The 12,621-nt window shown below is 37.3% G+C and overlaps 1 protein-coding gene across 10 annotated transcripts in view; it reads right to left on the bottom strand.

Annotated features, from left to right (window-relative positions):
- dock1 (dedicator of cytokinesis 1) overlaps positions 1–12,621 on the bottom strand; it is a 230,549-nt gene that overhangs the window by 194,630 nt on the left and 23,298 nt on the right. For all 10 annotated transcript variants that reach the window (XM_081393664.1, XM_081393666.1, XM_081393667.1 and 7 more), the window contains exons 2-6: positions 6,674–6,757; positions 5,703–5,743; positions 5,534–5,589; positions 3,996–4,092; positions 456–604 (exon numbers count right to left, since the gene is read on the bottom strand). In XM_081393664.1, the coding sequence (XP_081249790.1) occupies positions 456–604; positions 3,996–4,092; positions 5,534–5,589; positions 5,703–5,743; positions 6,674–6,757 (427 nt within the window). The remainder of the gene's footprint in view (positions 1–455; positions 605–3,995; positions 4,093–5,533; positions 5,590–5,702; positions 5,744–6,673; positions 6,758–12,621) is intronic.

Raw genomic sequence — 12,621 nt, 5'->3', positions numbered from 1 at the left:
CTTTTTTTACCATTCACTGCGCACATAAAAAAAATAGCTTTCTTCCGTACTGCAAAAAAGGTGGACAGTTAATGGCCCTTCAGTGCAAGTCCATTTTGTAAGTTTCATTGTTTTGCCAGGCAAAAAAATCATCAGACAGCATCAACATTTAATACTTAAAGTTAAGGAATCTTAAACCCAAGTATGAGCAACGGCACAGACAACTGATTAAGAATCTTTTATTTATCCTTCAGATAAAACATACGAAGGGCTGAAAATTTTTCACAATGACCCTTCAAAGCAAAAACAGACTCTGAATAAAAAAAATGAAGAGCAATATACAACACTCTCTTTAAAAGTCAGATTTTATGTAACGGACTGCAGTCGTGACTTCCAGCTCAAGCTCTCCCTGTTCAACCATAACCCAATCAGAATGAGTCAGCAGCTTGTGTTCGTTCGTGTGTGTGTGTTCATACTTGTTCCCGTAGTCCATCTTGGAGGTGACTTTCTGTTTGAGCTCCGACATCTCGTCTTGTGGGAGCGTGCCGGACAGGATCTGGGAGCGCCACTCGATCAAGTCATAGATCATGTCTCGGACCGTGTTGAACATCTCACGCTTGTCGCCCTGTTGGAAACACAAAGTCTGTTTAAAACCCTGCAATGCGTGTTAATTAATTTGTCAAAGCACATGCTGCAGCATGAGGCGTGAGGCTCCTAATCACTGCAGACAAAGAGCCCTGGAGTGTCACACTGCTTACTCATTCAATTAAAAAAAGTTTACAAACTGTCAATGAGACTCTTTTTGGAAAATGTAAAAAAAAAAAAAAAAAAAAAAAAAAAATAATTTTTAATTTGTATATCATGTCAGAGCTTTTTAACATCGCGCCCGAGGCAAAGGGGATCAGATTTATTAGAGAAAATTGCAATGTTGCAGTGTGTCATAGCAGATGAATGTTTGTTCTATGAACAGTGACGTGTTGTCATCAAAATGCTGACTATGTCGCTAAGATGATGATGTCAGCGATGACTATATATGTGCAGTTATGTTGATCTCCTGAAAATGCATACTTACCCATTATACACTGTAGTATGCAAACAGCAGTTTGTAAAATGAGTAGGATGTCTAACAGTATTCATAAAAAGTTGGCAAAAAATACCCAATGACCTACTAATTATGCCAAGATTTTAAAGTGTGCATCCCATGAGGTCATGGAGGAAGGTTCGTAATTAGTGGAGAAGTGATGCAACTGACATCATAGATCACATGACAATGCCATCATAGCCAGATTGCATATACTACACATCCATACTTTTTTGTTTGTTTGTTTGTACACCATGCCAGCATCCAAGGCTTATAGAAGCTTGTTTCCGCCACAGAGTGAAAAATAAAAATGGTAATTGCTTTTTAATCTCACAATTCTGACTTTTTTTTCTCACAATTGCATATAAAGTCGCAATTGCGTGATATAAAGTCACAATTGTGTGTTATTAAGTCAAAATTGTGTGATATAAAGTCGCAATTGCGTGTTATAAAGTCAGAATTATGAGATATAAACTCGCAATTGCGAGAAATATACTTGAAATTCTGACTTTTTCTTAGAATTGCATGTTTATCTCACAATTCTGACTTTATAATACGCAATTGGGAGATATAAAGTCAGAATCGCATGATATAAAGTCGCAATTGCGTGTTATAAAGTCAGAATTGTGAGATAAACTATTCTGAGATTTTTTTTTAAAAAAAAGCGTCTTTTTTTCCTTAGAATTGGACTTTTTATCTCACAATTGTGAGTTTATATCTCACAATTCTGAGAAAAGATGTCAGAAGTGCGAGATATAAACTGGCAATTATGTGTTATAAAGTCAGAATTGCGTGATATAAAGTCGCAATTGCGAAAAAAAACCTGAATTCTGACTTTATAACATGCAATTGCGACTATTTCACGCAATTCTGACTTTATATCTCGCAATTCTGAGAAATAAAGTCAGAATTGCAAGATGTAAACTCGCAATTGTGAGATAAAAAGTCGCAATTATCTTTTAAAATGTTTTATTCTGTGGCGGAAACAAGCTTCCATACAGGCTAATTTCATAGCAAAAAAAAAAACAGTTTAAAACTATTTGTAGGGTAAATATATATAGGGCTGTGACGGTATGGGATTTTTTCTTACCGCGGTGAAGAAGCAACAAATATCGCGGTTTGGCGGTTAACCGACCCCCCCCCCCCCCCCCCAAAAAAAAAAATCACCCGCGGCCGCATCACACATTGCAGACGCGATCAAGACCGCATGTAGCTTGTAAATGACAATGGAAATGAATAGTCATAAAGCAGTATTCTTTATTAAAAAAATAAACAAATTAACATTTATATTAAATTGTAAATATTAATAATTAACTATTAATTAGGTAGTCTTAAGGCCGGCGACACACTGGCTGTGTGGTGTGATTGTGGCGTTTCTGTTGCGTGTCAGTTGCGTCTCTTTTTCTCTGTCTTTGCACACCAGAAACAGCGCTGCTGCTGCTAGGTGACATACGCCTCATTGGTGATATATTCGACATATGGGGAGAGAGTTGTGGAAGGCCTAGGCTACTTAATGTTAAACATAAATATATAGCAGCAAAGACAGCGTCGGCACTCGGCAGTAGGCTATTGACGGCAAAATAGGCTACAGAATATTTCGTTCTGTATTGACAGGTGCAATATTTGAAAATCGATAATTTTTTTTAAATTATATGTCAAAACCTTAACTTTCAAACATCTAAATGTAATTTATTAATATTTATTCATGTAAAAATGACATACAAACATCTTTTCCTATTATATTTTGCCAGGAAACGCTTCCAACAGGCTTGCGTGTCGCATGAAAAATAGGCGTTGGTTCTATTTCTGGCATGCACGCGTTTTCAGCGCGGCTCGTGCCGCAACTGAGAAGCGCGTCTCACGCTCTCAAGCTCTAACCTGTTAACATGGGAGCCGAAATAAAAACGGACACGCCACGCAGCCAGTGTGTCGCCGACCTAAGGTAGGTGTGCTGCACTTAAGTCCTGCAAACGCCACAGGACGGTTCATTTTTCTAAGATGTGGTCTAGTTATTGGGTGGTATTTCCTCACGAGACGGATACTTTTGTGCGCCTTGTCCAAATTCACCGGCTTCCCCTTAATTGTCACCTGCCTCAAAGGCGACACATTTGGCTTAGACACTAGATTCGTGGCTATTTTTTTAATCATTCGGCTAGCGCCGTCAACTGTTATTTCCTATACCAGATAAGAGAGATCGCTACTTGCAATTAAAATCTAACTCCAACTGTTTACGTTATGCTTGTCTTTTATTCCTGTGTTTGTTTGTATTTAATTGAACATTATCTGTAAACATCACAAAACCTAGCAGTTAATTAATAATAATCAGACACACACAAAAAAAAAATCCCCCTTAGGCTATGTTTAACGGACAGTCCCTCGACTCCCTCCCTTGCACAGGAAGCGTTTTTTTTTCTCCAGAAACCCTTGAACATGGGACTCGCAGAATACAGTAAATTATAAGCAAAATATTAATGTGTTTATAGTTCATATCACACACCATGCACTCCTGTAACTTTCAGCAAAAAAAAAAAAAAAAAAAAAAAACGTGCGGTGATGACCTCACACCGCGGTAGGCATCTCATCAACGCGATATTGCGGTGATGCGGTTATCGTCACACCCCTAAATATATACTTTAACAAATCAAAAAATAAGTTATTTGTTAAACAGTGCCTAGTCAGTACAAGATTTTTAGATGCATCGCCTGTCAAATCCTGACTATGAAGTTGATGATGTCATCATGCCGACAGTGTCAATTTGATGATGTCATAATTCTGACAGCTGCTGCGTCCCAATTCATCTACGATCACCATCATTTAAAACGATGCACTCTTTGTGTAATGGAAAACTGCATACTTTTAAGTGTGTAGAGGAATAGTTTGCAACTTTTGAAATATACAACCACGTCTTGAGATAAATGGCAAAATGCAGGGTTACCACATAAAGGTCCCTCCATATCGTCGCCCATTCTCGCAGCGTAGTCGTGACCTCGTGAACCAGCGGGAGCTCAGTAGGAATGACCGTCTCCTTTTGTCTAGTGACAGAAAGAAAGGGGAAAAGAGTGCAGAACAGAGGGAAAAAAATTAATAAACATAGGCAGTACAATAAAGTGAAGGAGTTTTTCAAAGTATATCACTTGTGTGGGAAACAATAGGCTGTTTAACTGCATCTAACTCTATTCACGTCAGTAATTCCAGCTCAATACGGGCTTCTGGGGTCCCGGAGTCATTCAGATCCCTTCATACCAATGAAAACTAATTACCAGCATCAGTCATCAAAACAGCTGTTATGAAATCTGAGCTGGGCTCTGCTCTCGATTCCAATTACTCACACACACACACACACCAACACCAATACTCACTCATGTGTATTATATTCCTGAAACACACTCAAAAATCCATTTTGGACTCTAAAATCTCCTATTAGGCTGGCACTGGGCTGTTGGAGCGCTAACTTGTTTTAGTAGGACGTCTATGGGAAGGATGTTGTTAACTGCGCTGAGGCTGGATTCAGGGACCAACACTGATATAATCAGACCAATAACAGAAGTAACATGATCTTCAAATGCAGCAAAGCAATGTAAAGTTTAATGCGAATATGTTCCAAAACATAGTAAGCTGCCTACGACCTACACAGAGAAGAAAGTACATTGTGGTTGTGAAGTGATTGTGATGTGATTAGACTAAGGGTGTGTTCACACTTTCTCTTGGTTCTTTTGTTCCGGACCAAAAAAAGAAAATAATACAATTTGACTTAGCATTCACACACATTAGCGTTCACACATCACACATATATGTATTTAATATATATAGTATTTTGCGACTAAACTTGTCAAACATCCAAAACAATGCTGTGTCCTGGGCTAAATGCGTTGTTGTATGTGCACAGCCTACATTTAATGATATTTTGACCAGCTGAAAACTCATGAAGAGCTTCTAAAATGTGTAAAATGTGTAAAGGAGTCAAAACAGTGGCAGGAATCCCTCCGTCACACACACACTGCTGGTTCAGGTGTACCAAACTGTGATCGGCAACATGTCTTTGTTCCGGTTTGCATTCATATTTCAGTCGAACCGCACCAGAGTTTGTTTATCGAGACTCACCTTTTCAGCGTCTCAGTCCGCTTGTTTAGTGTCACCAGGGTTCGGATGGCAGCGTTCACACTTATTCATATGAAGCGCACTAACAGAGCAATCACACCAGAGTTCCTTTTAATCAAACCAAACATGCCAAGTGTGAACACATCCTAAGAAACTGAACTGCACCTAGTTTTGAAACAGTAGTGAATGAAGCATTTCACCCATTGAGAAACAAATCCTGAGATTGCCTTCTCCATGAAGGATACATGCAGGTCATGCATGGCCGAAATCAGTTGTTTTGCGAAAAGAGCTAGTGCCTGCTAAGATGTTGATAATGCTTTTATTCCATATTTAGCAAAATACAAACTTCCAGAAAATCTAAATGAAAATACTGACCCACTGCCTTCAACCGTGGCCTCTTTCAGATGTATGTAGCAAGCCGGAAACACACCCTGTGCACAGAAGAGTACATCAGACATGACCAAACAAAGGGAAAAATCAAGTTGAGGTCTGCTGAATGATTTTACCCAACATGGAAGCTGAACCTTTTCATACAGTAACTCACCTTCTTCGATTTTCTCCTCAGACGATACCCTCGATACCATCCTGAGAAGAGCAAGACATATCACAGCAGTCAGATGAAAATACCAACAATTAGATTACAGTGCGACACCACTGTGTCCCTCTAGAAAACAATATTGCGAGATTATAAAAGACATGTTCCATAAATCTCCTGGAGATATGAAGTGAGGCAGCGGGCATGTCTGCAAGCTACAGTATGAACAAATCATTCAGGACTAAAGTGTGTGTTATTGAGATTGGAGAGAGAGGTCATTCTGCAGGGAAGAGGAAAGGTCTAATCAGGACATATCGGTGTGTAAAGGTCTTAAAATGATGAGAGGAGACTGAAATAGATACTTTACATGAATAGGGGTACAAAAAAGTGCGTGAAACTCTTCAGAAATAGTAGAAGTAGATTTTTTTTTTCATAAAATGATCACGGAGAGGTAAATGAGCTCAGAAAATGTCACGGGCAAATTATATATTGATTTGTTCTATTAATTTTTTCATCTCTGAAACAGAAATACAATTTAAAACTATGATTGTGGTTTTGTCATTAATGTAAACATTAATATAAAAAATATAAAAAACAACAACAAAATAAAATAAAATCATTATAAAATAAAATAAAAAAATATATTAAATAAAATTAAATAATAATAAAATACAATAAAATTAAATAAAAAATAATATAAATAAAATAAAATAAAGTTAACTGAGTTTCAGATTTTGCCTAAGTTAACCAATCATTCCATAGCGGCTTGTCTGAGACCAAATAATTTGAATAAATAATATTTGTAAACTTATCAATCTTTTTTTTTTTTAATAGCTTTGGTAAAGGGTTGAATGGTCGAGCTTGATGAATGCAGGTCATCATAATATATAACAGTTAAAAACAATGTGCCACTTTTCATATTGATGCTTTGTCACATCTAGTCACAACATAAGGTGTGTGTTTGTGCGCGTGTGTCTCACCTTCATAAGTCTCCAGAATGTGTACAGTGTCCCCGATCTGTAAGGAAAGCTCTTCATCACTGCGAGCATCATAGTTATAGATGGCTGGGGACAAAGAATATAAAACACTGTACTGAGACCAAGGCATCAATTTCTGGTGTGTGTGTGTGTGTGTAGCTTAGGGTTATAGATGATGCAGTAATTCAATAACTAACCATACAACAAACAACCACAACTCAACAATAAACACGGTCTCAAATTTGACACATAAGCACCTTTTAGCACCTAAAAGCATTAAAAAGGTTTGACAATAAAGGGATATTTCACCGCTGGAAAGATGAATGCGCATTTAAATCGGGTTATTTATGTAGTAGAAATGTGAAATTATTTTAGAAGTTGGTGCCTTCTAGACTGAGAAAAGCCAGAAAATGTATTTTTGGAAAATGTAAATGTAACTCCCAGAATGCACTTGCTTCGCTGCCCTACGAGGACACTCCCAAGCCACGCCTACGGTTACAGAGGACAGTATCGGAAGAAATGATACAGCTAGGCTACTAGTGACTCGAAACTGAAAAGACGGCGTTTTATCGTGAGATCCCCCTATGGGCGGGTTGAAGACATGCAGAACAAGCTCCTCCTCCTGGCTGTAGTCTCTCGCCTCTGGACAAAAAAGCCTCCGATGAGCTAAATGATGATTTTTGCGTCATTGAGTTTTTTTTCCAGACACACAATACAGAAATCTCTCGTCTCAGGGGAACATGAGGGAGGGAAGCACGGTCATTCGAAAATACTACCGGGATTCTACTGATAAAAAGCTTAATGCTAATCAGTGAAGTATCGCTTTAATCATGTCATGATTGAATGTGCAGTACTTGAATGTTTTTTATATAAAGACTTTCAGCAAATAACAACTTTAATGTTGTATAGATGATACGTTAATGTCACTTTGGAGCTTGGAAGTATAAAATAAAATAAAATAAAATAAAATAAAATAAAATAAAATAAAATAAAATAAAATAAAATAAAATAAAATAAAATAAAATAAAATAAAATAAAATAAAATAAAATAAAATAAAATAAAATAAAATAAAATAAAATAAAATAAAATAAAATAAAATAAAATAAAATAAAATAAAATAAAATAAAATAAAATAAATAAAATAAAATAAAATAAAATAAAATAAAATAAAATAAAATAAAATAAAATAAAATAAAATAAAATAAAATAAAATAAAATAAACTGGGTTTCAGATTTTGCCTGAAGTCTTTAGTCTCTAGCCTCTGGCCAAAAAAGCCTCCGATGACGCAGTATTTGAATGTTTTTTATATGAAGACTTTCAGTGAATAACAACATCAATATTGAAACTCGTTGATGTCCTGCAAACACTATTTCATTCTGGAAATGTGTGATGTCTTTGACAGACAGAGTGTTGCGCTCATGTCGAGTGTTACTGCCGTGTTCATCCGTCGGGCAGGATCATGTGTGTCGCGGTGTTTCTCAGCGACCCTGAACGTCACGACCCCAGTGACAGAGTGACAGAGAGACAGTAGAGGACGAGAAGAGGGCGAGAGCGGTGAACGTTAATCACACACAGACACTCTCTATTTCTGTCTCAGTCAAGACTCTCACCTTCATTCTCACACATGCTGTTTCTCCCTCTTTTTCTATGGCAACTCAGAGTCTCTCAGGAGAAAGAGTAATTACAGAATATTCTCAGTGTGGGCCTTTTCAAAACACACAAACACGTCATTTCTCTTTGTAATCTCTCTCCCTCCATCATGAATGATTAAACACCTCTGCAGCTCAACATGACTAAAATATTTCAATGCACGTCCTTTTGAATGGCAAGTCAGAGAAACACTCAACGTGTACCTGTAATTACATGCATTCAATTCAATAATCATACGTTACTAAACCATCCAAAAAAGCTCTAAAGCACCAGACAAAAACACAGCCAAGCAACAACATTTCAGATCAGAGTATTAATCTATAAACAATGACATAGCTGTTATAAAAAGAGCTTTACTTTTGTACCATTTATTTATATTTTGAATTGGCCTTAATTTTTATAATTTAAGATTTCTGAAGGATCATGTGACACTGAAGACCTGAGTAATGATGCTGAAAGTTCTGCATTGCATCACAGAAATAGATTACATTTTAAAATATATTCAAATAGAAAATTTATTTAAAAAATGTATAATAATATTTCACAATATTACTGTTTTTTACTGTCTTTTTGATCAAATAAATGCAGACTTGGTGAGCAGAAGAGACTTCTTTCAAAAGCATTTAAAAAATCTTACCGAACCCAAACTTTTAAAAATTTGTGTAGTTGTAAAACACACATAAATTTTTTTCCCCCAATGGTAATCAGCATTGTGCCACGAATGTTTTTGAAAGTGCATGCTCTGAACTCAAGACACTTCTCTCCATCTAACAGGGCTTTGATAATACACATTTCTACTGGATACTACGGACTACACATAATGCAACATCCCAAAAGAGTCAGACAAACTTCAAAAACATGAGCTGTACGCTCCTTTGCACACAGAAGCACTCAGACAGACAGAAAGACCCAATCAAATCCCATATGCTGCCATTCTGAAATACCCACAAGAAGCCAATCCAATTACAGAACAAACAATACAATCAGAGAGAGAGAGAGAGAAACGCTTCCACGACAGGAGGGCAGAGTAATGAGGGCTAGAGAAAAGAGGTAAAGATAATGGTTGAGAATATGTTGCATGCCTCTAATGTGCATAAACTGCCACATATACAGCTCTTATCTTAGTAAGAAGAACATTCTGCCAGATGACATCTCTTTCTCTCTCACATGCTCATGGAAAAGCACATAAACACAAATGATTATATTAGCTCAGCTCAGTTTGCTTTGATTGGAATTTTAAACCTGGCTAACAGTTGGCTATTATTGGCTGGTTATTTATATAAGAAAACCTTACACATACACACACATATTATATACATACACATATATGTGTGTGTGTGTGTGTGTGTGTGTGTGTGTGTGTGTGTGTGTGTGTGTGTGTGTGTGTGTGTGTGTGTGTGTACAAACAGACATATATATATACTTATGTATGTGTGCGAGTGTTTACATACATATACAGACATATATATACGTATGTATGTGTGTGAGTGAGTGTGTGTATGTAATTTACATATATATATACACACATACATATATTTACACATACACATATATATGCAACATGAGGCTGCTGATTCCCTAATTTGAGCAAATCAAATAAAACAAATGTAAAAAAACAAAACAACGTCATTCCACCTAAAATGAATTTAATGAAAATAAGGCGGGATAATTTCACAGCCAACTGTTTGGAACAGCGTTAATGCGCATTTGTTGCATTAAAAAAAACACTGCTTAGTTTTGGATCTCCCTATAGGTTTTAGATCAGAGCTGAAGGAAGAAGAGGAAGGGAGCGACACAAAGAGGATCAGTGCAGCATGAGATGGCCCGTGTGTGAGAGACTGTGACAGGAAGTTCAGGTCCCTAGAGGCCTCCATGTCCCGAGAGAAAGCAGACGCCTCAGTCGCCGCTCTTCCTCTGGCTCTGAGTGAATGAAGCCCATTGAGCTGTACGCGGACACCAGCTGCATCAGCGAGAGAAGGAAAGTCATCGCCTGCCCTCCAAACGAGTATCTAAACCACAGACCTGCAGAAACACCTCTGAAAACCTGTCCTGAGGGCAAAAGCAGGAGCATTTCATGCCGTTATCTGTAAAGTGCTTTATAACGACAGGGAATGAGATGAGCACGGCCCTATTGAAGTCACTGACTGACAGAGTCAAAAGCGCACAAAAGGAATCATAAAATAATCTCATATCTGGCCGCAGACGAGGAGCAATAACTCCAGTCGGAAAATAACTGGCCATTACAGCCAGGTTGCGTGAGCCGCCCATAGCATAGAGAGCAGGAATACTTCAGTGGAGGAGCAAAAAGACAATTGGAATGAAAAGACAGTGAAAATAAGGCAGAGGTTGAACATCAGAAATGCATTTCTAACAGAATGGATGACACAACGAACGTGCTTGAGCAAAACATCTATCAATTTCTGGCAATGAGAGCTGTGCAGTGAGCCAGGAGGGGTTTTATAACATAACTTTGAGGTCGACAGCTTCTCTTTGAGGCCTGGAAGTGTAATAAAGGATTTTATTGTCTCACTCAGCCAGACATTTCAGTGTCGCTATAAAGTCTCATCCATCTTGAAGTCTATTAGCAGTGTTTGCACAAACCTTGAAACCTAAGTATTAAATTTCATTGTGTAACTCGCCTGAAAGCGTATGTGCAATGGACATGAATGATACCTGTGCTATTACTTTTATAAACAATTGAACTTAGTTTTCACCTGATTGGATCCCAACCTAAAAACCTACAACCGTGGGCAGTTTCTGGTCTAGCACGTCTAGATTAGACTTGGGATTGGAGTCTTCTGGCTTAGCAAATCTAGCAACATGCTAACAGCCAGCCACAACACTGTAGTATTACAAAATAAAATGAGATCAAATAAAATAAAAGGTTATCACATCCTGACACTAAAGAGTTAACCAAGTGATCAAATCAATGGATATATATACACACACAGTACTATGCACATAAATATTATACACACACATATATACACATATACACATATACACATACATATATATATATATATATATATATATATATATATATATATATATATATATATATATATATACACACATATACATACATATACTTACATATATATACATATATATATGTATGTGTGTGTGCGTGCATGCATGTATACACACACATGCATATAAAGAACTGCTACGTCTATATTAATCCAGATATATTTGAAAACGGCGTTTTCGTTTCTAAACGCTCTGTCCACGTCAGCGTTTTTAAGCGTTATACAAAAGTTTCTCGTCCACACTGAAACGTCGGAAAACTCTAAATTCACCGAACTGCGCATGAGTAAACCCTCATAAAATATTTATACTGATTAATTACCAAGCATAATTCTGCTTAATTCTTAAAGATTTAATGCAATAATGCTAACAAAAAGTGTCAAATCCATCAATTACTTCCTCAGTAACTACTAACTAGGACCATATTTTGCTAGTTTGTAAAAGCAAACTAAAGATAATGAGTGCCACTGTCACTCCGCAAATAAAGGTCTCGTTTTTGTGCGCGATACGCATTTGACAACGAGCCGTCTAAAGCGAAGACCAAGTTTTTGGTCTCACATATACAATTACACGAAATACACATTAACAACGCTGCCACTACTGTGACCACATTCAACTATCAATGACCTTACTGTCAGGTGCTAAAAAAATGCTTCAATAAATAAACATCTACACACAGGCGTTCACACACGCTAACGAGCTTCCTCGTAAAGTCCTGCCCTGCATCGAGTGGAATGAGGAAAAACACCATGAGCTTCTTTTCCTGTAACGAGGCTTAATTGAGGTTTGTAGAACAGAGAAAGCGTTCTGATCACGCTCATTTAGAGTCAGCAGAAACAAAACACTCCCAATTTAAGAGAGAGCCAGAAATCACAAATCTCAGACGCTCATGTTTACCCACGTGGGCACGGAGTCTGAGCCAGCTTCAATTAACCTGACATTTAACATGTAGGTTCAATATTTCTGCATTATATTGGAAGGGTGGGTACAGACAGACAATGAGAGACTGCATTGTGGGATATAGTATTTAATACAGTGTGCTGTGGTTGTATACTTCACATCTTGGCAAAAGTAGTAGGTTAACTGGAGTAGGTGAATAGTAGTAGGTTAACTGAGTAGATGAATAGTATGGTAGAGAGAGGGTTATGCCGTAGAAATAGGGAATGCGGAAAAGAGGCTGATGAAGAGATGAGATATCATCATGTTGAGACAGTTTGTCTGCTACACCGTTTATAAATTCAACCAACAGGTAGAAACAAGCCTGCAGTA

This window comes from Scardinius erythrophthalmus (assembly GCF_964197995.2).
Source record: "Scardinius erythrophthalmus genome assembly, chromosome: 18".
Lineage (NCBI taxonomy): Eukaryota > Metazoa > Chordata > Actinopteri > Cypriniformes > Leuciscidae > Scardinius > Scardinius erythrophthalmus.
Note: the sequence above shows the minus strand (reverse complement) of the source record. Positions and strands in the feature narration are given on the sequence as shown.